General features: G+C 43.3%; 1 protein-coding gene across 7 annotated transcripts in view; it reads left to right on the forward strand.

Annotated features, from left to right (window-relative positions):
* PSD3 (pleckstrin and Sec7 domain containing 3) overlaps positions 1 to 21,904 on the forward strand; it is a 148,616-nt gene that overhangs the window by 103,610 nt on the left and 23,102 nt on the right. Inside the window, exon 10 of one of the 7 annotated variants that reach the window (XM_081844887.1) lies at positions 10,686 to 10,854. The exons of 5 other annotated variants lie outside the window; for them this stretch is intronic. In XM_081844887.1, the coding sequence (XP_081701013.1) occupies positions 10,686 to 10,823 (138 nt within the window). In that variant the 3' untranslated portion in view covers positions 10,824 to 10,854. Of the gene's footprint in view, positions 1 to 460; positions 860 to 10,685; positions 10,855 to 21,904 lie in introns of those variants that run through there. One more of the 7 variants, XM_081844891.1, reaches the window with a different exon arrangement.

Genomic DNA, 21,904 nt, shown 5'->3' on the forward strand with positions numbered 1-21,904 from the left:
CATGCTTGTCTTTCCTAAGATGTTTTGCAATCCATTTAGCTCCCACCCCACCCCAATTTTCTTTTCAAAGCAGCGGCTACCTGGCAGGCTTGTATCCTTTGGGGCAGTCTTTTATTTGTGCCGTCTTAATTTTATTGCACCCAGCTTAATGCACTTTGACATGGTATGGCTGGAATACAAGTGTTGCCTGTCTGCAGTCAGAAATGAATTGCTTTTTTGCTTGGCCTTTTGCCATCTGTTCCGCTCTTTGAAACTGATACCCTTGAGCCGCACTGGAGAATGCACTCCCCGTGTGTGTGTGTGTGTGTGTGTGTGTGTGTGTGTGTATTGGGAAAGGATGGCGATATGTGCTGAGCAGCAGGGTAGTGAGTAGGGGTGGGGTTTCCACCCTTTTATATTTTGCAGCCAGTGACGTAGGCAGTGCCTGGAACAATCACGCTGCCTCAAAACAGTGTAGTTGAAGATGCTCTGTGTGTGTATGTGTGTGGTGGCTGGTAGTGGGGGACCAGCTTGGTGCATTTTTAAGCAAACACTGATTGCTGCAGCTTAGGCTCCACAGAGATTCCTCTCCTTCTAAACTACCTTGAAGAGAATTTGTGAAGTGTGGTTTATTTCTCCTCTTCTGCCCCCCGCTTCATATATATATATATATTATATATATATAGGAGAGAGAGAGAGAATATTTATTTACTTTGTGGAAATGATTGGAGTTAATAGTGTCCAGAGCACCAGCAAGGTCCGAGTGAGAGCTACAGGTTCGGTGAAATACCCGCGAGAGGACCCAGTCTGGCGGCAAACTCACCGCTCAAAGTCCATGAAAATTTCCAACTCCACGGAGTTTTCTGCTAAAGAAGCCAAGGTAAATGGATGCAACATTGCATATAAATCTCCACAACATTTCTGGCAGTCCTGAAAAGGGGACGCTGCCCTTGAGTCTTTGCCTGATAGTGCCTTTTATTTCTTACAAAATACCGTGGGGAAGAAATGAGCTGGCAGGTGGGGGTGGAGGGACAAATCCCAGATTGAAGGTAGGTGCTGGATGGATTTGATAGACTTTCAGAGAATGTCACTTCATGGAGCTGGGTCAATGCTGCCAACTTGGTAGCCGATCCAATCCAGCCGGTGTTTTTCTCTTTGGCCATTTACCTGTGTTACACGGCGTGGTGGTGGAGCTGAAGGGGAAAGATCTACCTTGCAATTTCTAGACAGAAATGCTCTCCATGCTGATTGCATTTCCCTTCTCCCTTAGTGTCTGTCTGTGTGGGTGGCTTGCATGATTCAGGTGATGTTTTTTAAAATGCATGGCTAAATATTGCAATGAAATATTCATTATTACATTTCTCTCTGTGTTTGTGTGCATGGCATTCCCCCCCCCTTAAATTGTCATCTGTGTACTTGGTTTGTCACCGTAGACAGTACTGTATCCAGCTGGCTCCAGCCACCTGCTTTAGGAGCTGTTTGGAGTGCCTTTAAACTGTCATATTGCGTTCTGTTCTGCTGATGTTGTTGTTGTTTTAAAAGCAACATTGTGTAGCCTTGTCTGGGCATCTGCATGTGGGCATGATTGAGCACAAATTTAACCATAGCCCTCTCTGTCTCTTTCCTCCTGTTGCGACACATAATGGCAATGTTTTTCCACTAGCATGCATGTCAGGAAGTACGGTAGCCTTTTATAAAGGAGGGTGGTTAAAAAATAAAATTTTAAAACACGCCCCCAGTAAATCTGCAGTATTGGAATTCAGATGTAAATGCTGCTACTGTTATACCTGTATACACTTGGTGCTTTTGCACATGTTTCCTTTCCCTGTTCTTCTTCCCTCTTGCATCATGTTGCCTTCAGGGTGCTAGGTTCGAAATATCCATCTGCATGAGAACCTCACCAGTATGGGTGGGGAGGGTGGGCGGGCATGCCAAAATCATGTGGACTTAGCAAGGATCTTTAAACTTGCGACCCTCCTGTTGTGATTCTTCAAGGCAGACATTTAAGCTTTCTTGCCCCTTTGCAGGGAAGGGGCAGGACTGGAATCCTCAAGGTTGCACACACTTTTATAGAGGTTCGGTTTCATTCAGGTCCTCCCCACCCCACAAAGGAATGCCATTGTGGAAAAAAACAATAGAACCTCTCAGTTGGTGTTCGCCTCCTGCGGCGAGATCTAGCTGGTTTGCAGCGAATGAACGATATAATGAAACCCTAGCATTTTTGCTGATAACCGTTGCCGAATGCATGGAGAGGTGTATACATAAATATAACATTGCTGAGCTGGTGTGCTACTAAGCATGTTATGATCATGATTAGTCACGAGGGGCATCCCCAGGGGAAGGGCCACAGCTCAGTGACTGTGCACATGCTTTTCATGCAAAAGGTCTCCACTTAGATCCTTAGCTGGAGAAGGCACCTGTCTGAATGAAGGGCTTTGCTCGGGCAGCATAGACAACACTGAGCTAAGATCTGAGGCTATAAGGCAGCTTTCTCTGTTTCTTTCCCCTAATATACTATCATAAAACAAGTGCCCTACCCCCTTTTCCTGTGAGCCTCTGGTAGCCTGAAATTACTAATTCTCAGCTCTCTACTGGTTGTAATCTAAAGCCAGCTCATACATGCTTATTCGTTTACCATATTAACACATGGTAAGCCATCAGAGTTTACTCAGCCCAAGTTGGCTCAATCATGATACTTTCGAACTGAGGCAGTTTGTAGACTTGACCGATAGTCACCACGTGATGGTTCATAGTCACCAAGAGGATTGGGTAACACGTTAAAGGTGAACAGCTATATTGCGGGAGAACTTTTTGTAGTCTTGAGAAGTAGTCTTCCACCTTTTTGGACCTGGGACTTACCTTTAACCCAGACATGCATTTGGGGACCCATGTCTTTTCTCTCTCTCTCCCTTTTGCCATATATTTAGAGGGCAGAAGTGCTGCTATTGCAACCCACATTGGATCTGGCAGTGATTTCATAGTGGGTCCCAGCCAGCCCACCACTTGAAGACCAATGCCCTAGAACAGGGGTCAGCAACCTTTTTCAGCCGTGGGCTGGTCCTCCGTCCCTCAGACCATGTGGTGGGCTGGACTATATTTTGGGGGGGAGGGAATGAATTCCCATGCCCCACAAATAACCCAGAGATGCATTTTAAATAAAAGGACACATTCTACTTCTGTGAAAACATGCTGATTCCCGGACCGTCCACGGTCCGGATTGAGAAGGCGATTGGGCTGCATCCGGCCCCCGGGTCTTAGGTTGCCTACCCCTGCCCTAGAACCTACTTTAGCTGTAATGAGAAACAAGCGTTCAAGGAATGTAGATGTGCTTGTGTGAGCCAGGCCTTCGAAGAGTTTCTTTATGCATCTCAGTCCCCCAGCTGAATTTAGTGAAATTATTTGTGTGTGTGTATAGTAATAATAATAATAATTTATTATTTATACCCTGCCCATCTGGCTGAGTTTCCCCAGCCACTTCTAATCCCAGTCCTAATCCCATTTGAGGGCTAGGTCTCTCATTTATGGAATCAATCTCTCTCTTTTGTTGTTGTTGTTAACCCTATACAGAATATTATCAAAAATATTTGACATACAATAAAAAGGTAAAGCATAAACATTGAATTAGGCACAGCACTAAGTAAAAAAGCAATGGAGGGTCAGCCAGGAAAAGAGACAACAGAATGACCTTCAGCATATTCTTGTGAAAGTCATGTAACCACTGAGTGACTTAGTTTCTCTCCTGCCCCCACCCATGTGGTCCATTTATATCATTCTCCCTATTATTTCAGTGAGTAACTAGAAAGTGGACAAACTGAGTGGAGAGAGTGAGCAGGAGTAAATCCCTGAAGCTAATGGTGCAAGGAGATGCCTAATATATTCTGGGAAACCTTGTCTTAGGAGAGAGCCTCCACCAACTCTTCTCCAACCCTCCCAAAATCTGTAGGCTAAGGGCTGTGAATGAGTGGACTCTTGTTGCAGGCAAATGTTCATAACAAGCAGGAGAGCCCCAGATCTCAGTTGCTGGAGCTGCGAATTATCCTAATGCACTCTTCTCCCATATAAATGAATAGCGGCTGCCCAGTTTAGTGGGTGGTCTAAAAGTGGGAGTACTGTTGTGATGAGGGCAAAGCCTGTCCACTCAAATACTCAGCAGTCCTGCAGAGGCATATGCTGACACATTGCAGTGTCCTTTGTGAGGCTCCCTACGTACACAGACCAACCACCTACCCATTCTAATGAAGTGCATTTACTGGTTTATAGTGAGCGCTTAGCAAGCAGGGTAATACTAGTTGAAGGTGTTGCTCCTCAGAAGGGTGGGAGGGAGGGCAGGACCAGCCCTATCATGCCCCAGGTGAAGCACCATTCTTTGGGTTGCACCCTGAGGGAGCATATAGATGAGGGCAGGAAATGAAAGTCTGAATAGTACAACAAGACTCTTTAAAGTGGTGGCCGTGGTGGGAGTTGGGCTCTGCTTTAGACAAAATATATTAGGCTGGTGAGTGACATGTTACATCTCAGTAATCCAATGAAGTCACACTGAGATGGAAACAAGCTGCCCAGATGCTGTTTTCTGGAATACAGTGGAAAATGCCCCTCTCAGCCATAGTAGGAAGAAGATGTGAGATTATGAAATCAGAAATGAGATTATCCAGTTTTGCTTCAAACTCTTCCCCTGCTACCCCAGCCCCCCAGAACTAAAGATTTTGCTGCTGCTGCTGCTGCTGCTGCTGCTGCTTCTTCTTCTTCTTCTTCTTCTTCTTCTTCTTCTTCTTCTTCTTCTTCTTCTTCTTCTTCTTCCTTAATTGCTTTCTTCAACACACAAAACAGAAGTTATTTATAGATATCTGTTAGCATTTCTATAGGGCTTTTAGTGCAAAATGCTATGCAAGATTTAATTCATTCATCATTGCACGGAGCGGAGCTGGTAAATTGAAATTGCACAAGGAGATAGTTTAAGAAGCTGTAAAAAGCCCACAGTTCTGGTTGAGACCAAATACCTTAAGTTGTCAAATCTCTTGAGTGCTATATCCATTGGAACACATTGGGGCGGTGGTGGGGAGGGAGAGAGAACTATAAGTGGACAAATGGGATCACTTTCCCTAACAGCACTGCTCCTGTTTACAGAACCGTCCATCCATTTCTTCCTCTGGGATACTTCAAGCTATTTGGTGCTCAAGCAAGCCAGGTTATCATCTCCTCCCACCCTGCTTTACTGCTTTTCCTTTTCCAGTTGGCAGACAACATTCCATGGATCTTGGCATTTTGAGTCCCCATTGAGCTGTTTGGGACATGGTGAGGGAGAGTCTGTCCCCATTGGGGTTGTTTTTAAAGGGTTTTGGTTTTTTAGTGATTTTGTAGACTGGGGTTCTACTATTCCCAGACATGGTGATGCCTCCTCCTTGTTTCTCAGTGGCTGGGTTGTCTTCAGTCCTGTTGGCATGGGGACACTAAGTTCATTATTTGAGGGAGTAATGATGAAATGCAAATCCACAAGTGCACCCCCATTCTCTGCTGCCCTGCCTACAAGGCTGCTGCATTTTGTTCCAGAGTTTCTGGTTTCCTAAAATTCTTTGGCACCTCTGGCATAATGATTGTGAGAATGCACAGAATGCATTTTCCTGAGTGAGGCAGTTGATTTTGCTTGTTAAGGATCTAAGGTCTAATCCAATTTGAGGCTTTGCAAAGTGCGGTTTCCCCCTAGGGGAGCAGCTTTTAAAATGTAATGGCAAAGTGTGCCTTTGAAGAGCCTATTTATTTATTTATTTTGGCGGGAAGGGAAACATATCTTATGGAAAATAGGAAAATAACAAAACCACCCAATGATGGATGTTTTCTTTTAGGTTTTACACCCTCTTATTCTGGCCAGGAGGATGAAATTGTGGCCAGGCAGGTAAAATTCTGGCCAGTTAGCAGTCTTGCCATGACAATCCAGGATAGATGTAAGGTTCTACTGCAGATTTCATCTTCATTAGTATAGCCGTTTGTGTTTTTTATATGACTCGAACATGCCTATTACCACACAGTGACTCAGGGGTGGAGCTAAGAACGGACGCCAGCTGTCCCAACTCCTACTCATCCCATTTCAAAATGCCAAAACATCACACACACACACACACACACACACACACACAGAGAGAGAGAGAGAGAGAGAGAGAGAGAGAGAGAGAGAGATATTTAGGCTTAGTTTAGCTAATCCAAAGCTAACATGGACAACAAATTGCCTAGTCAGTTGTATGTCTGTCTCTCTCTCTCTCTCTCTCTCTCTCTCTCTCTGTGTGTGTGTGTGTGTGTGTGTGTGTGTGAGAGAGAGAGAGAGAGAGAGAGAGAGAGAGAGAGAGGTGTGTTGCACACTAAATAAATCTATTTTCTCCCACATGGAGCAGATTTAGTTCATGCCGAGTTATATCCTAGCTTGAGTTTCATTCTCAGTGTACAGCAGTCAATCACAAGTAGGAACGAAACAAAGCTGGCATTGTTTAAAAGTATTGCAGTTCAGGATTTTGAACTGCAAGAAGCTAATCCCTAGACTGGTACGTCATCAATCAAACATAAACATAAAAGCTTTGCAGGCTAAAGCCCAGCTCTTCTTCTTGCCAGTCAGTCATTGCTTCATAAAACTCACCAGCTGGTGTTGTTAAGTGTAATAATGCTCCTTTCTCCCCTCCCTTTTGCTGCAGCTCTTGGTGCAAGGTCTGCTCTGTTAGTCACTCAGATCTTTTTAACTAGCCTGTCCTTGTAACCCTCAGCCATTGTGGGATGAGATTTAACAATTCCAGTTTTTAGTCAGCAATGGCGATAGATGGACACTTCTTATTCCATGCATCACTTTTTAAAGGGACTCATCAAAAACAAAGGCGCTCTGGTTGGTGCAAAACTCCACAAGAAATATAATTTGATACAGGATCCTTTTACATTGTATGCCCAAGATACTTTGCACCTCAACACATTTTGGCAATAATACATTAAACAGCTAACAACTGGCTGCCCTTTCATGACACCCAAAATCAGCTGCCTGAAGCAGCCGCCTCACGCTGTCTTCTGATAGAGCCAGATGGAGCTTTGACATTAAATGGGCAACGACAGGTAAAATCTCAGAAACTAGAAAGGCAGCTTGATAAGTTTTTGGGTGCTTTCAAACAGTTGTTTATTGTGGCATCTGTGCTCCTCATGCCTGCACGTTTTGTGCAGCATATACATGAAGCCACTGTCATCAAATGCTAACCTATATTTCCCCCTCATTTAATCTGGATTTACTCTTTCCAGGGAATAGTTCATAATTTCCTGTTGATTACCCATTTGTGATATTACCCATAAGCAATATTAAACCCCCGTCTAGAAGCACTCTTACAGTGGTCACAAACCTGGAAATCTTATTTATCCCATGATTATAAACTTTGCACGGAATTCTGCAATAAATTGTGCACAGTATTAACAATTACGGAATTGGTGGGTTATTGCAAAAAAATAAAAATAGATTTACAGTCTTATGAAGATTACTTGTTCAAATTTAGCATAAGGTATCTCAGGGGTTGAGAACCTCTGGCCTGTGGCTCAGTCTTGGCCCAAATCAGCTCATGAGGCCATTTGTTTGAAAATAACTCAGAGAATGTGCAGGCAAAGCAGACCCCTCCCCACACCTTGCAGGCCAACTTGACAGGTGAACGAGACACCTAATGTCATTGTGATATCAAATGATTGATAAGTGGGTGGCCCCGCCCACCTGCTGAAGTTGGTCCACATGGTGAGGGAAGATATCGGTGTTGCCCATTGGGCCAAAAAAGAGCCATCTAATATATATAGAAAGCATGTCAAAGTGCAAGTAGATAAATAGGTACTGCTCCAGCGGGAAGGTAAACGGCGTTTCCATGTGCTGCTCTGGTTCTCCAGAAGCGGCTTAGTCATGCTGGCCACACAACCTGGAAGCTGTACGCCGGCTCCCTCGGCCAATAAAGTGAGATGAGTGCCGCAACCCCAGAGTCGGCCACGACTGGACCTAATGGTCAGGGGTCCCTTTACCTAATATATTAGATTACTGAATTAAGCACTTCTTAATCACAAAATGACCGAGGAGCCCTAAGAAAGTGTTGCTCACCCGCAGTAGACCATGAAAGATTATGAACCATATGTTTGTATGTGCCAGAGGAAAATACTCTTGCACTTTAGAAATAATGGAAACGGATCATCACACAAAGGAGTGAACTCCCGAGGTCCTTCTAAATACTGAAGTTTCATTGTGCAAGTTCTAGTTAACAAGATCCATTGATTTCAGCAGAATGGTTGTCCATTTCAGCCGAAATCATTGAGACTTCAGAATGCTCAACTTTGGTTGGATTGTGTCCAAAACATATAATACTTTTTCAAATCGAATGCTACGTTCCTGTGCTTCAAATACGATCCAGTTCATCCCATGCACATATGCACAATTTGGGTATCCTTCGTATGGTAATGTGGTTATTACTATTATTATTTTTTAGGGCAGAGTATTTGCAGCCCCAGCCCCTGGTTTTCATCTCTTCCCCCAGCGGCTTTGAAAGGATGTAGTCAGGAGAGGTTGTGGTGTAATCACGAGTGGGAAATGCTTTCTTCTTAAAAAATAAATAAATGAGTTGGAGGCTGGTTCTTTTGTGCCCTGAACTTAGACAAGCACTCAGCTAGCAGTTCCCTCTTCCTGCAGCCTGAAGTGATTCAAAGAAAATGCTTTGTAATTTGATTTTACAGATACTATAGACTGCCTGGGAGATGAGGTGGGGTGGAGGGGCAGGGAAGGAAGGGAGTGTTAGAATAGTCGCATAGTGATTTTGATGGTGTGGGGGTGTCACACACCCTAGTAGCCTTGGGGATTGGCATGCAGTTGAGCCTCTTTGTAGGACCATGGAAAGCTGCCTGGTCATCACAATACTTGTTTGCTTAACCCAAAACTCTGGACTCAGGTACAGGGTCTTTACCTGTTCCTTCTTAAACTGGAGATGCCCACAAGTGCACCTGCATCCTTCTATATTCAAAGCATGCACTCCCCAGTCTTTGATTCGACAGACTTGCCCAAGTCAAAGATGGCTTTGGAATAACACATTTCCCTCGTCGTCATATATTTTAAAAACGTTTAAAAGGACACAGCAAGGGCGGTTGTCTCTAAGCAGTATTATGTGCGAACTTAGACTTACAAGGTTCCCTCTTCCTGCTTTTTAATGGAGTCAGCATCACTTTTCTCTTTAAGAGACCCTGTGGCTGACTTAGCAGGCTTAAAAGCCTCCTGCGGTACCAGCCACCTAATAAGTAAAGGGTCTCCCACAGAGCAGTTCCTCAGCATTCAGTGGCTTAGGATGGCTGGGCTTTTTGTTTACCAGAATGATTTTCCTCTCCACAAATAAACAGCTGGGATAATTAGTTCAATCTTCATCTTTCCCTGCACACCTGGTTGTGCTTTTCATTTCCCTTGCTGGTTTCACCTCAATGGATACTTACAAGTGCTTGTCTGGTTAGCCTTGTCAGGTGTTTACAGATGCTGCTGTTCAGCATTTTGCTTTTGAGAGTGAGTCCGAATGGAAAAAAGACTGGTGTGACACACAGCCTGAATGTGTGGTAAACACCGGAAGCTGCTGTCGCCCATGATTCTCTGTGGGCGCACCACAGCATCCTTTTTTATCCCTTGGTTTTTCTCCAGCGAAAACACAATACATGTTGCACTGGAGATCAGAATGGAAAACTCCTTCAGTTTCAGTGCCAATCAGGACTGTGCATGAATCTGCTGTTTTTCCACTCCCATGTTTGAAATGGCTCCAGGGATTCCTTCGTCTTAAGATTTGCGTGCCTTGCCACGCTGCAACATGAAGGGGCCTACTTCTGATGACACCAGGAAGCGGGCGGTGGGGGATGAAGGTAGGAATTGCTGTTTGAGTAGGGCAGAAAGACTTTTTAAAGTATTGCCCCTAGCCAAGGGTGGGTGAGTGGGTTGGGTTTGGGATCCATTTCAGACAGTAAAGTATATTATTGGGTAGCATCCAAGAGACCACATACAGCCATGTCTGAATGTTGGCCTTAATTGGAGTGTAACCAAATAAATACCCTCCAGATATTTTGGACTACAACTCCCATCAGCTCCAGGCAGTATGGCCAATGATCAGGGAAGATGAGACTAATAGTCCACAATTTCTGGAGGGCAGCATGTTGGCTAACCCTGGCCTTAGCTTCACAGGTGGGCTATATCACGCATTATCTTAGATGCACACCTCAGAATGCAAAAGGTGAATGTAACTGAATATACCATAACTATTAAGCAGGTACTCAGTGACAAATCTGGGTTTGCCTCTGTGTAATGGATCGGTGCGGGACTTAATCTTTGGAGACCTCGGTTCAAATTGCTGCTTAGCCCCCAAATCACTGTTATGGCAGAACTGAATCTGAGCCAGTGCTCACACAGATCCGTCTCTAGAGATTGCTTTCAGTGCTGGAATTTTAGCTGGAGCTGATCAGTAATAAAGGAGAGAGCCTCTGACCACGTGCAAAAGGCTTCTTCCAACAAAGTTTCATGATCCAACCGATGTTTCATCACAGATATCGACAGAGAGTTGCTGATTCATTTGTAGCTGTTTTGTAGTAGGCATATTTTTCATAGAGTGGCTTGGACTTCAATGAGAACAATTTTTTGAGCAATTAATGAATAAATGTTCACCTACGTAATATTTTTACCTGTAATCTTCCTGGAACAGGAGCTCGAAAGCAGATCATCAGCCAGCTCCCTCCCTCCAAACAGCAACAGCATTTCCCCAGGTCTTGAGAACTCCACCTACTCATTTGTCAGCAGGAACTGTTTCCTATGGTTTCAACTAGCAATTTCAGCCATTTAAGATTCAAATTAAAATAATTAATTTTCTTGTCTGATTGCAGTTAGGTTTTTCTTCAGGGTTTCAACCCTCAGTCTCCAACCTGCTTCCCTTTTCAAAATACATGCATTCATTTTCAAAGGGTTAGGTTCTGGGGTGATGAGGGTGTTCTTCAAAAATATTTCCAGTAGCCCCAAATCTTTCTAAGGGCTCAGAAGCCTTAAGTCAATGATACTACATGTTTTTTGCAAACTGTGGATCATCCTTAAGCCTAGCACTTACATTAAGGAAGCAGTTTTGCGTTAATGTTTCAGGGCTGTGGGTGGGCACCCTACACCTGCTGGGCAACAGAGAAGGTCCGATCCATGAAATTCCAGTCTGTCTCAGGTCTGCATGAAAACAAGACTAAATCCTTTTCTTCCTGGTTCTGCATGGGTTTTTTTAGGGAAAACCGGCTGTGCAGAACCCAAAAGGCAAAAAAACCGTGGTATAGTTTTTTTTAAAAAAAACTATTCAATGAGGTGGTCCAACGACTGCTGTTCTGCCTCTGTTCCTATAAAATACATTTCTTTGCAAAAAGTTTAAACAGGTAATCTAGCCACCCACAGCCTGGAGCAGCCAGCATGCAGAGTTCCTTGCTGCTGCCTGCTTTGAATGCAATGCAACAAGTCCACCTGGGAGTGATGGGTTTGTTCTCGGGTGGAATGGCTGCCCCCAATAATGCAGCCATGGGTTGTTGTTTTTTTGTTCCTGTGTAGTTCCTCCTAAGAGCAATGCAATGTTATCAAGTCCTGCTGCTCTCATACGGGTTTGCAGTGTGCAGTGACAAGGAGCCTTGCTAAACGCTCCAGGCTGTGAGTGTTTGGTTTAACTGTCATGACAAGAAATATGTTTTATAGGAACAGAGGCACTGCTGCAGCACTCAGACTGCTTCGTGACCTGGTCCAGGTCATGATCCTTCCAGATTGAATCAGGCGAGTCTGCTTCAGAATCTGAGTTTGGTAGATTTAGAGCCAGTTTAAGCATGGTGTTCTCCTACAAGGGCTTCTCAGCAGCCACAGACATGGCTAAAGGTAAAAGGACCCCTGACTGTTAGGTCCAGTCGTGGATGACTCTGGGGTTGCGGCGCTCATCTCGCTTTACTGGCCGAGTGAGCCGCCATACAGCTTCCAGGTCATGTGGCCAGCATGACTAAGCTGCTTCTGGCGAACCAGAGCAGCTCACAGAAATGCCGTTTACCTTCCCGCTAGAGTGGAACCTATTTATCTACTTGCACTTTGACGTGCTTTCGAACTGCTAGGTTGGCAGGAGCAGGGACCGAGCAATGGGAGCTCACCCTGTTGCGGGGATTTGAACCGCCGACCTTCTGATCGGCAAGCCCTAGGCTCTGTGGTTTAGACCACAGCGCCTCTGTTGTGTAAATATGAAGGATGCACCTATCAAGTTGTGACCTGCAGGCTTTCCTCATGCTAGAGATAAGTCAAAGGCTAGAGTGATGGTCGGCTCTCATTACTGGGTACCATATTAACATTTGAGTAGTAGGAGCATGACTTAAATAAGGGGAGCTGCTTTATCCCCCATATAGGACTACAGTAAATGCAGTACCTTCTTGATGCTTGTTTTTATCCAGCTTGAAGCATTCTGTTTAAAACCAGAAATCCTTATTATACTATATTGAAACTGATGTTAACAGACCTCCTTAGTGTACTCTCCACTTGCTTCTATAGCAGGGTCTAAATATTTCTGTGGCTATAGTTTGCCAAAGTGTAAATTTCATCCAGTTATTAATTTGCCTAATTCATTAATTTAAGTACAGTGTGCGCAACCCTTTTCATGTGATTTGAATCTCAGGATGCCCATAATAGGGATGCAGTTTTAATAGGCTTAATTGGGATATTAATCAATTGCAGCTTTAGCTGATTGATCTGTGAGGCCGCAGATTTAATCGATGGAGCTGTGTGATACTTCATTTTGAGGCTGTTGCAGTTCTGGCGCTGAAACCTCCCAATTTTGCACCAGTGCCCTCTTGTATGCCATGCAGAATAAATAATTAAAAGTCTCTTTGGGCTCGAAGTGCCCACCCTCATAGGTGTCTGCATGGTTGGAGTGCTTAAGTGTGTCTTCATGATTTGCTGCTCTGATGTTGGCTTTTATTTATCACCATCTGTGTTTCTGCATCATGTGTGATGGGTTCACTCAGTTGCTTCCAGGTCAAAGACAGAACAAAGTTACCTGTGCCTCAAGGGAGGCTGTGTCATATGTCTTTGTCTTGAGTTGATAGCCACTCTCGGTTTAATAAGGTAAAAAAAAGGCCTCAATATCAAGAACTGGGTTTCTGTTTCTATGTTTGTTTTTCTTCCAGTCTGTAAACTGTTTTTCTTGCATCTTTTCCTGTCAGCTACATCATCTGCTGCTATTTGTGAAGACTGAATAGCCCTTTCATTGCTGTATCCAGTTCTGTTTAGGGCAAGTGAAGATTAATGGTTGTGCTGGTTAAATGGTTTAAAAGTATTCATTTTATTAGAGTGATTTAATTAAAAGTCATAATGTGAAATCGTTTATTATTTAAAATCATAGCAGTAAGAGATGAGAGAGGACAATAAATTGAAGCTAACAGCTAAAAAATTATGTGTTCTTTAGTTGCTGATAATAACCCATGCAAAGTCCTACTTATTTGAATGAAAGATAATTATGTGAAGTTGGTAATGAGTAGTGAAGTTGCTAAAGTTTGCAATTTGTTGATTCATAATACTAACATTGGCAACTTACTGGGGAACCTGCGGCTCTCTAGAAGTTGCAGACCACATCTCCCATCATCCCTGACCATTAGCCACGTTGTTTGGGGCTGATGGGAGTTGCAGTCAAACAGCATCTGGAGAGCTACAGGTTTCCTCACCCTTCTTGTTCTGTCCTGAGATGAGCGTTATGATCCAAGAGATCTTCACAGATTGTATCTCAGATTGTAATCCAGATTGTTGAGAAACTCATCCCTCATGCTCGCTCACCTGTTTATCTGGTACCTTGAACTGCCCTGAGTTCTATGGATGAAGGGTGCTATGCAGAGTTAAAAAATAATTATAATTATAACCCTGCTACAGCAGCTTTTCAGGCACCAGGTATCCTGGAAAATGTCACTGCTACCAGCAATCTGATAAGTGGGAAGCAGGCTGTGGAGTTGGGGCTCCAAGGGCAGTTGATATTATTGAGATCAGGAATATGGCTTGGAATAAATCTTTCTTTCTTTCTTTCTTTCTTTCTTTCTTTCTTTCTTTCTTTCTTTCTTTGTGGGGAGCTTGGTTTTCAAGCCCAATTCTGAATTGAATCAGGTTGTGAGGTGCTTATTCCATCATTAGGAGTGAAAGACAGTGGTATGTGTCATTTGAGATCCTGTAGTTGGGATTAATGAGATAATTGAACATGTGCTTCTCTCTGCCATTGAATCTAAATGAGCAGAGGATCTATTTCGCTATAACTTTTTGTAAATGGCCAAGTGCTTCTATTGCTAACTAAACAAGTCCAACCCTTGTAGACCGTGTGGCAACCATATGTAAGCTGCTCTGAGTTATTTGGAAGAAACGTGGGGCTTTAGTATCCATACGTTAAACTAGGTTCAATTAAAGAGCCTGCTTCTATCACAAACAGGCATATGGCCAGGACATCCAAGGGCAGACAGAGCTCAGGGTCGTACAGGCAGTCACAGGCCTTTTGTGTTTGTTTTTTTGGATGGCAGCAACATCCTACTGGATGGCACCTGTAGTAAACAGATGGTAGCTGTAATAAATACATTTTGCTGGCATATTAAGACAGCATGGTTTGATCTGCATGTTTATTCCCTTGAACAGGAGATTTGTAATAGAGAGGGTGTTCTGAAAGGCCATTCAATCTTTGTGTGATTTATATTGCCTCGGAGTTAAGGAAACTGGCTGATTCTGTGGCAGAAAGTTTGTGTATCTCTAGCAAGAGGGAGTTGTTGCTGTCAGAATATATTCCTTAAAAACATGTGAAATTGTTTAGAGCCTCAGGTCGGTATCCACGGTCTTTCAGAGTCAGATTAAATACAGCTCTTTTGTGTGCATTCTGTTTTATGAAAGCAGTATTGTCCCGAGCAACAGCTACAGGCGTTTGAAATGGGCTGCTTGCTTTTTACATCATAGGGATGGCTAGCTTGATATGCTAAAAAGCATTATATTTGTATATGTCTGAGAGAATTTGACATCAGTCCATCAGTAGGTGCCAACAGAGGTGCGCTGGTGCTAACATGATCTTGTACTACTGAAAAACAAGCATGGAAAGAGAAAAAGTAGTGTCCTTTCTAGAGACAGTGGTGTAACCCAGCACAACAAGGCCAACATGGGGTACCCCAGATGTTGTTGGACTACAACTCCCATCATCCCTGACCATTGGGTCATGCTGGCAGAGCAACATTTGGAGGGCACCATATTGGCTACCCCTACAGAATAGGGTGAGCTCCAGTTGCTCGGTCCCTGCTCCTGCCAACCTAGCAGTTCAAAAGCACAGCGTGAAGGTAAATGCCGTTTCTGTGCACTGCTCTGGTTTGCCATGCCACATGACCTGGAAGCTGTCTGCGGACAAACTCCAGCTCCCTCGGCCAATAAAGCAAGATGATCGCCGCAACCCCAGAGTTGGTCACGACTGGACCTAATGGTCAGGAGTACCTTTACCTTTACAGAATAGGAACCTTCTGGAGATTCTCCCATCAGGGCCAGCCATAACTAAATTTTTACTAGGTGGGTGTGTTTTCTAGACCAAGAGTCCAAGAGTTAAGTTGCTGGAAGTGGAGCTGGAGGCTTGACCTTAGATGGGGGGGGGGCGTCCTGGGGTCTGTAGGTAGCAAATATTGCTTTGAGAAGGCAAAGGCAGACTGCCAGGCCCCTAGTATTTATCCTAAGGCTGGTCAATGCAGAGGCTTCATGCTGATTGCTGATTGCAGCGGCCATTGTTGTACACTCTTTCCCCCTACTTTGTCAGAATTCTGTGACAGCATATGCCATCCATGGTGGCTCGCTAGACTAAATCCCAGAATCAAGTCAAGAGGTTCCTTGAAGTCTCTGACACCCACACCCTCCCTGAGTGGACTCAAAGTTTCCTCAAGCCAAGAGTAGTTGAATTCTGTTCCTCACCTATCCCCTGGTGTAGTGGGAAGGGGTGGATGGTGAAGACGACAAGGAAATTGGTTCATGATCTATTCATTTTCTTTCAGGAAATGTCACTAATGTATTGCATGATTTAAAAAATGGAGGGTTCTTGTCTGTAAAAGTTTCAGAACACCACAGGGAGGCTGCAGTTGACTCTAGGAAGGTTCACATGTCCCCCATCACTACCACCAGTATGTTGAAAGTACATGTCAGGAGGTTATTGAGTTATGCCAGCTTTGGTCCAGAGAACTGGTAGGTGTGGAAGTCTGAATGCACAATGGAGGATGGGTTGATTGCTATGTACTGTCATCACAATTGTGGGGTTAGCTGGCACAACCCTCTGGCTCTGTCTTGCATCCTTTGAATGCATGAAGAAAGTCATATGACATACATACATTCGCCATCCTGGTGGGAATACCTGAATAGGATATTATAGAAATGCTGAATAAGATATTATAAAAACAAGCAACCTCAGGGGATGTTAAGATTTTCTAGCAGCCAGGAAATAGAAACAGACTGAAGAAAATAACGATTGACGTTAGGGAGTAGAAGGATGCAATCCGGGGGGGAAACAAATCAGTGCAACAACACAAATGCACAATCCTTCATTCGTATGGGGAAAGCTATAGCTCGGTAAAGCTGTCTGCTTTACACACATGAGGTCCCAAGCCCAATTCTTGGTACCTGCAGGGATGGCTGAGATCGACCCCAGTTTGTTGTTTTGGCTATGCATGGTCAGCATAACCAGTCAGCCTTGGCTCCTGAGCTATATAAAACGGAACAGTGTGTTATGGTTCTTTTGTAAAGAGAAGGTGTAAAGAATCTTCCCTCCGTGCCGTATCCCTATCAGCTAAACTAAATGCCTTTTGGCTTATAGGTTGGACCCCCAGTTTGTAATTAAAATTGTGCTTTCTAGAACCTTCTGTGTTTTCTAGAACATTCTGTAACTCCGGTTTCAGGCATGCAAGAACTTTTAGAGGGATTAAAATCATGCTTGAAATCAGGTCTGGGACTGGACTCTGCTTTCATCTGGAAGGAAGATTGCCTGGGAGGGTGGACACCAGGTCCTTGAAAGAAAGGAGAGGCATGCTGAGTGCAATAAGTAGTGTCAAAGAAATAGCAAAAAATTAGCATTTTTGCCAAATCAGGCAGCACTTGTTGCTAAGAACCCAGCATTCATATATGACTGTACATACATAGTGAATAGCCTCCTGAGTGACGTTACGTATCCAAAACTCCAATAGATATCTTATAGAGGTGTTTACTTCAATACAGAATCCATGTCTAGGTGATACAGTCTACATGTTTCGGAGATTTCTGCCATATTTTTTATGCTTCCATTCCTCTAGGTTGGGGAACATTTGTCCCCTTGCTAAATTTCATCTTGCACCTAGGCATTTTCAGAAAACTTAACGTATGCCCCCGGTGTGGAACTACTATGAAACTAATCAAGCTTAAGTTTCAAGGCTCCTAATCCTGGAGGGGCCCCAAAAGAAACTATAATACATACCCAGTGCTTTAAAAAGTACATCTTGCATGTCTTAGAACATTCCCTAATTTTCACACACACACACACACACACACACAAAACTCAAAAACTATAAAGCATACCAAATTTTTATTCACTTTGACATGTGATATAATCCAGTACAGCAATTTTAATCAAAATCTGAGCTGTAGTAGTTTATTTTTTAAAAAAATAAATAAATGGTGGTGATCTATCATGGAACAACCCCACTGAAGGAGAAAACAGTGGTTACACAGAGCTCATTGTTGGTTGTGAAGAGGCCCCCATGACAGTTCAGGGGCCCCAAATGGAGATCTTCCACTGTATGCCCCCCTCCTTAGGAAGAGCATGTTTAAAGAACAGCTGGCAGGCATCATTCTTGTGGGCACATATTCCAGAAGTGACACCCAGTGCCACCCCCAGCCCTGCTGATCTTTTCTGAGGGAAGGGCAATTGACTAACACTGCTTTTGTGTGTGTGACAGTACTCACAATTGCCTCTTAATTTGCTGCCTATTTCATATGGGTACCCATGGCACTTTTATGGAGATATGAGTACCAGCACTTTTTTAAAAAAAGCAAAATAAACCCCAACTCCTGCTAGTGGCTGGTTGGGCTTCTACTGAGAGGCACTCCAACACGGCAACACCTTAGTATCATCTTTGTAGACTTTTGTATTTATTTATGGTATTTTAATAGAATTAAGAATATTTAACAATGAAGAGCACAATTAAAGATAGTGTTGATTCTGCTGTGGCTTTGAATAGGAAAAAAAAGTTCCCTCACCCCTACTCTAGAAAATGAGGGAAAGGTCTGGCAGAAAGGGACTGCCAACTTTCTTTCCTGGCTAGGTTCCTAGACCTATGACAGCTGCTTGACACACAGAATTTTTGGCAATGGAAGCTTTTCCCGGCAAAGGGATAAAGGCATAGAAAACTTCATCCACTGAACCTTGTCAGGAAGCTGTTAAAGGCAAGGAAGCATGGCCAACTTTAAAAATAAAAATGATCCTACTGGTAAGAAATAGTTGAACTTTCTCTGTAGCTTAGACTCATCCAGGTTAAAAAAAAAATCCACATGGACTGAAGTGGTGAAAGAATGATTTATTAAAGACAACCTTAATAGTACTATATTGCACTTGTATGTTTATTTGATTTTATGTTTCATAAACTATATAATAATATATGATTCCTGTTTCATATGGTATTTTTCTTTTTTGGGTACTGGGAGTCCAAAACCTTAGCACTGACATGTTTTTAGGTAGCCTTAGCTGGTTGCTTTCTATTGTATGTCAAGAGATGGCAGTCTGCTTTTGTGATGTGCAAGTTGAACATTATTAGTTTAACGAGGGACTAGTGTATTATCTGTGGCATCCTGGCAGGCCTCTGGGACTTCCCATAGTGTGGCTACTTCCCCCCAAACCAGAGTTGTGAAGGTATGATTGATGCTCGGCAGCTGGGAATCATTCTCATCAAGGACATCCCGCCCTCCGCAATAAATTATTGCTTGCTCATGCCAACTCATACTTGGAGACTGGGCTAACAATTGATCTGGGCTGAATTGCCATTAAGAATAAGACAGAAACTAATACGTTCGGCACTGTAATATTACCAAGTGAGAGAAATGCATCTCTAAAGCAGCCACTGGAAACGGGGAAAGCAATAACTGATTTCTAGCAGTCATTTAGGCTTGTTTTTGTTTCTTCTAAATGGTTTCATTTACCCCACTTGTTAATCTCAATAAATTACAGTGGTACCTCGGGTTACAAACACTTCGGGTTACACACTCTGCTAACCCAGAAGTAGTACCTCAGGTTAAGAACTTTACCTCAGGATGAGAACAGAAATCATGTAGCGGCGTCGGCGTCAGGCCCCATTAGCTAAAGTGGTACCTCAGGTTAAGAACGGACCTCCAGAATGAATTAAGTTTGTAACCCGAGGTACAACTGTATTAGATATGTTGCTTGTTTAAGGGGTGAAGAACTGAGGTAGAGTGATCGTCTTTGGAATGTCCCTCTCTAAATGGACACAGATTTCTTATTTGGATTTCTGTTATGGTTCTTCCTATACACTATGAAGTGTTCTAAGTTTGAGATGGGCAATTGCTGTGGTCCTTCAAAGAGGTCAGGCTAGCAGAGTCTTTGGGCACCTCCAGGGTGCCTGCCTTTTGTGCAGATCTGCCTCGCATTTGGGTAGATGTCCGTAGGTAGCCTTTGCACAATAAATTAAGGTTACCAGATTTTCCCCCCATTGAATCTGGGGACACTTTTCAGCTTCCTACTAAATAGATGGATTTTGTCAGGGGACTGATTTGTAAATCTGGGGACTGTCCCCGGGAAACAGGGACGTCTGGTAACCTTACAATAAATGCACCTTAATCACCCACCACAGAGCAAGTGAGTATATTGCGATAAATAGCAACAACTGAACAGCACTCTTGTGCAACGAAATCCACTTCCAGAAAAGAAAACTGGATTTTCTGAGGCATAAAAAGAGATGGAAAAACATGGCAGAAAGTACCACAACCACTTGATGGCAACATTGTGGACTCAGCTATACAGCTACAAATGAAACGTTTTAAGTGTGTTGTAAAGTTCCTCATGAGAAGAGAAGACTCCCTGGAAAAGACCCTGATGTTGGGAAAGATGGAGGGCACAAGGAGAAGGGGACGACAGAGGATGAGATGGTTGGACAGTGTTCTCGAAGCTACCAGCATGAGTTTGACCAAACTGCAGGAGGCAGTGGAAGACAGGAGCGCCTGGCGTGCTCTGGTCCATGGGGTCACGAAGAGTTGGACATGACTAAACAACTAAACAACAACAGAAGTTCAGTATAGAAATGTGACACTAGATAGTGACAGTGAGCTATGGAAATTTCAATGTATTTTCCAAAACTTTTTTTTTATTTAAAAAAAGCATGTTCACAGCGTTTTCTATATGTGCGTATATTCCACCTGTGTAACCGCTACATTATTTTTGTGAAAATAAATCAGCAGTATTGTTCAAAGTGGCCTCTTCTGGTAGCGACCTTAGAAGTGATATTTGTGCCTTTGAGCAACCACTGGGAGAATGATGCTCATCCTGTTCTGGACAGGAATGAATCCCCCTAAGACCTAAAGCAGCAAATCTGGGGGTGGGGTGGCTCCTAGAATCAAGCTTTGCTACCTCAACCCCAAGAGCCTCTGTGATGAAGAACATCCTCCATCTGCTGAATCTAACGTGCCAGTTCTGGCCAGAGATTGTCTGGGCCTGGTAATCTATAGTAACATTTAAAATTGACTATGGTTTAAAGCATTATATTTGGGGCTACCCTCAAATGCTATGTGAAACTGTAGTTAGCTCAGAACACAGCTGCAATGACCAGACTGGATGTTGGGAGACTAGTGCTTAAAGAACTGGACTGGCCTCTGGTGCATTTCTGAGCACAATCAAACATGTTTGTACTTAATATGGTGGATTGGGACCTCTAAGCAGTGGTGGTGCCTTGTTTATGGAATTCTGTCTCCAAAGACGCTTACCTTTTCAGTATCAGTCGGTGTGATCTGTTTGTTTTCATAAAGATTGTTTAAAGTTTTGAGTTTTCAATTATTTTAATCTGTTGCTTTTGATTGTTGGTCTTGATTGTGCTTGTTTGATTTTTGTATAGATTCTTATTGATCCTTTTCGCTGCAGGACAGTGCACAGATGGCATTTAATAATACTAATAAAGTGTGCGTGCGTGCATGCGTTCGTTTAAAACCTGTCTGCATATCAAAGAGGCCTAAAATGCAATCTCTTACTGAAACTAACATTCAAGACCTTTAACAGTCACACTATAGGTTTCTCTTGCTGGAGTTAAGTGATTGCTTAATACTAAAGGTATCGTAATTTAATATTATTATTTTTTAGTATACTGTTTGATATAGGCACCACAGAGTAGGGACTGACCCTCACCATATGGGATTGGCATGGTGTTTAATAATATAACGGAATTCTGTAAAGTAAAACTGCCCATCTGTCTTCACAGGGCACTATACCACCTGCACTTTAAGCAGCAATAGACAGCAGTATGTGAAATGATGATGATGATGATGACAGTCAATTGACAGATTTGTGAAATGTATTGATGGAACTCGTCAATTTCGATTTTCATTTGTGTGTTTGTTTCTTGGTAGAAGATCACAATCTGGTATGAGGGTAAATAATGTGGGATATTTTTTGTTTGCATAACATTAGCTACTTTACAACTGCATGAACTACAGAAAAGCCACAGACAAAGGGCTCTTCTTCAACAAAAACAGCAGAAGAGGCTGTGGTTGAACATCTTGCCTTAAGTGGACACCAGCTGCTCTTTCTTAATTGGCTTGTTTCTTGACTTACCAAGGCCTCTGTTGCTGTTCGGCTAGGGAGAGGCATAGGGTTAAAGAGCCCCTTTACCTGTGTCTGGAGAAGTCAAATGTGTTGCT

The sequence above is a fragment of the Podarcis erhardii genome (assembly GCF_964252035.2).
Source record: "Podarcis erhardii genome assembly, chromosome: 17".
NCBI classification, from domain to species: domain Eukaryota; kingdom Metazoa; phylum Chordata; class Lepidosauria; order Squamata; family Lacertidae; genus Podarcis; species Podarcis erhardii.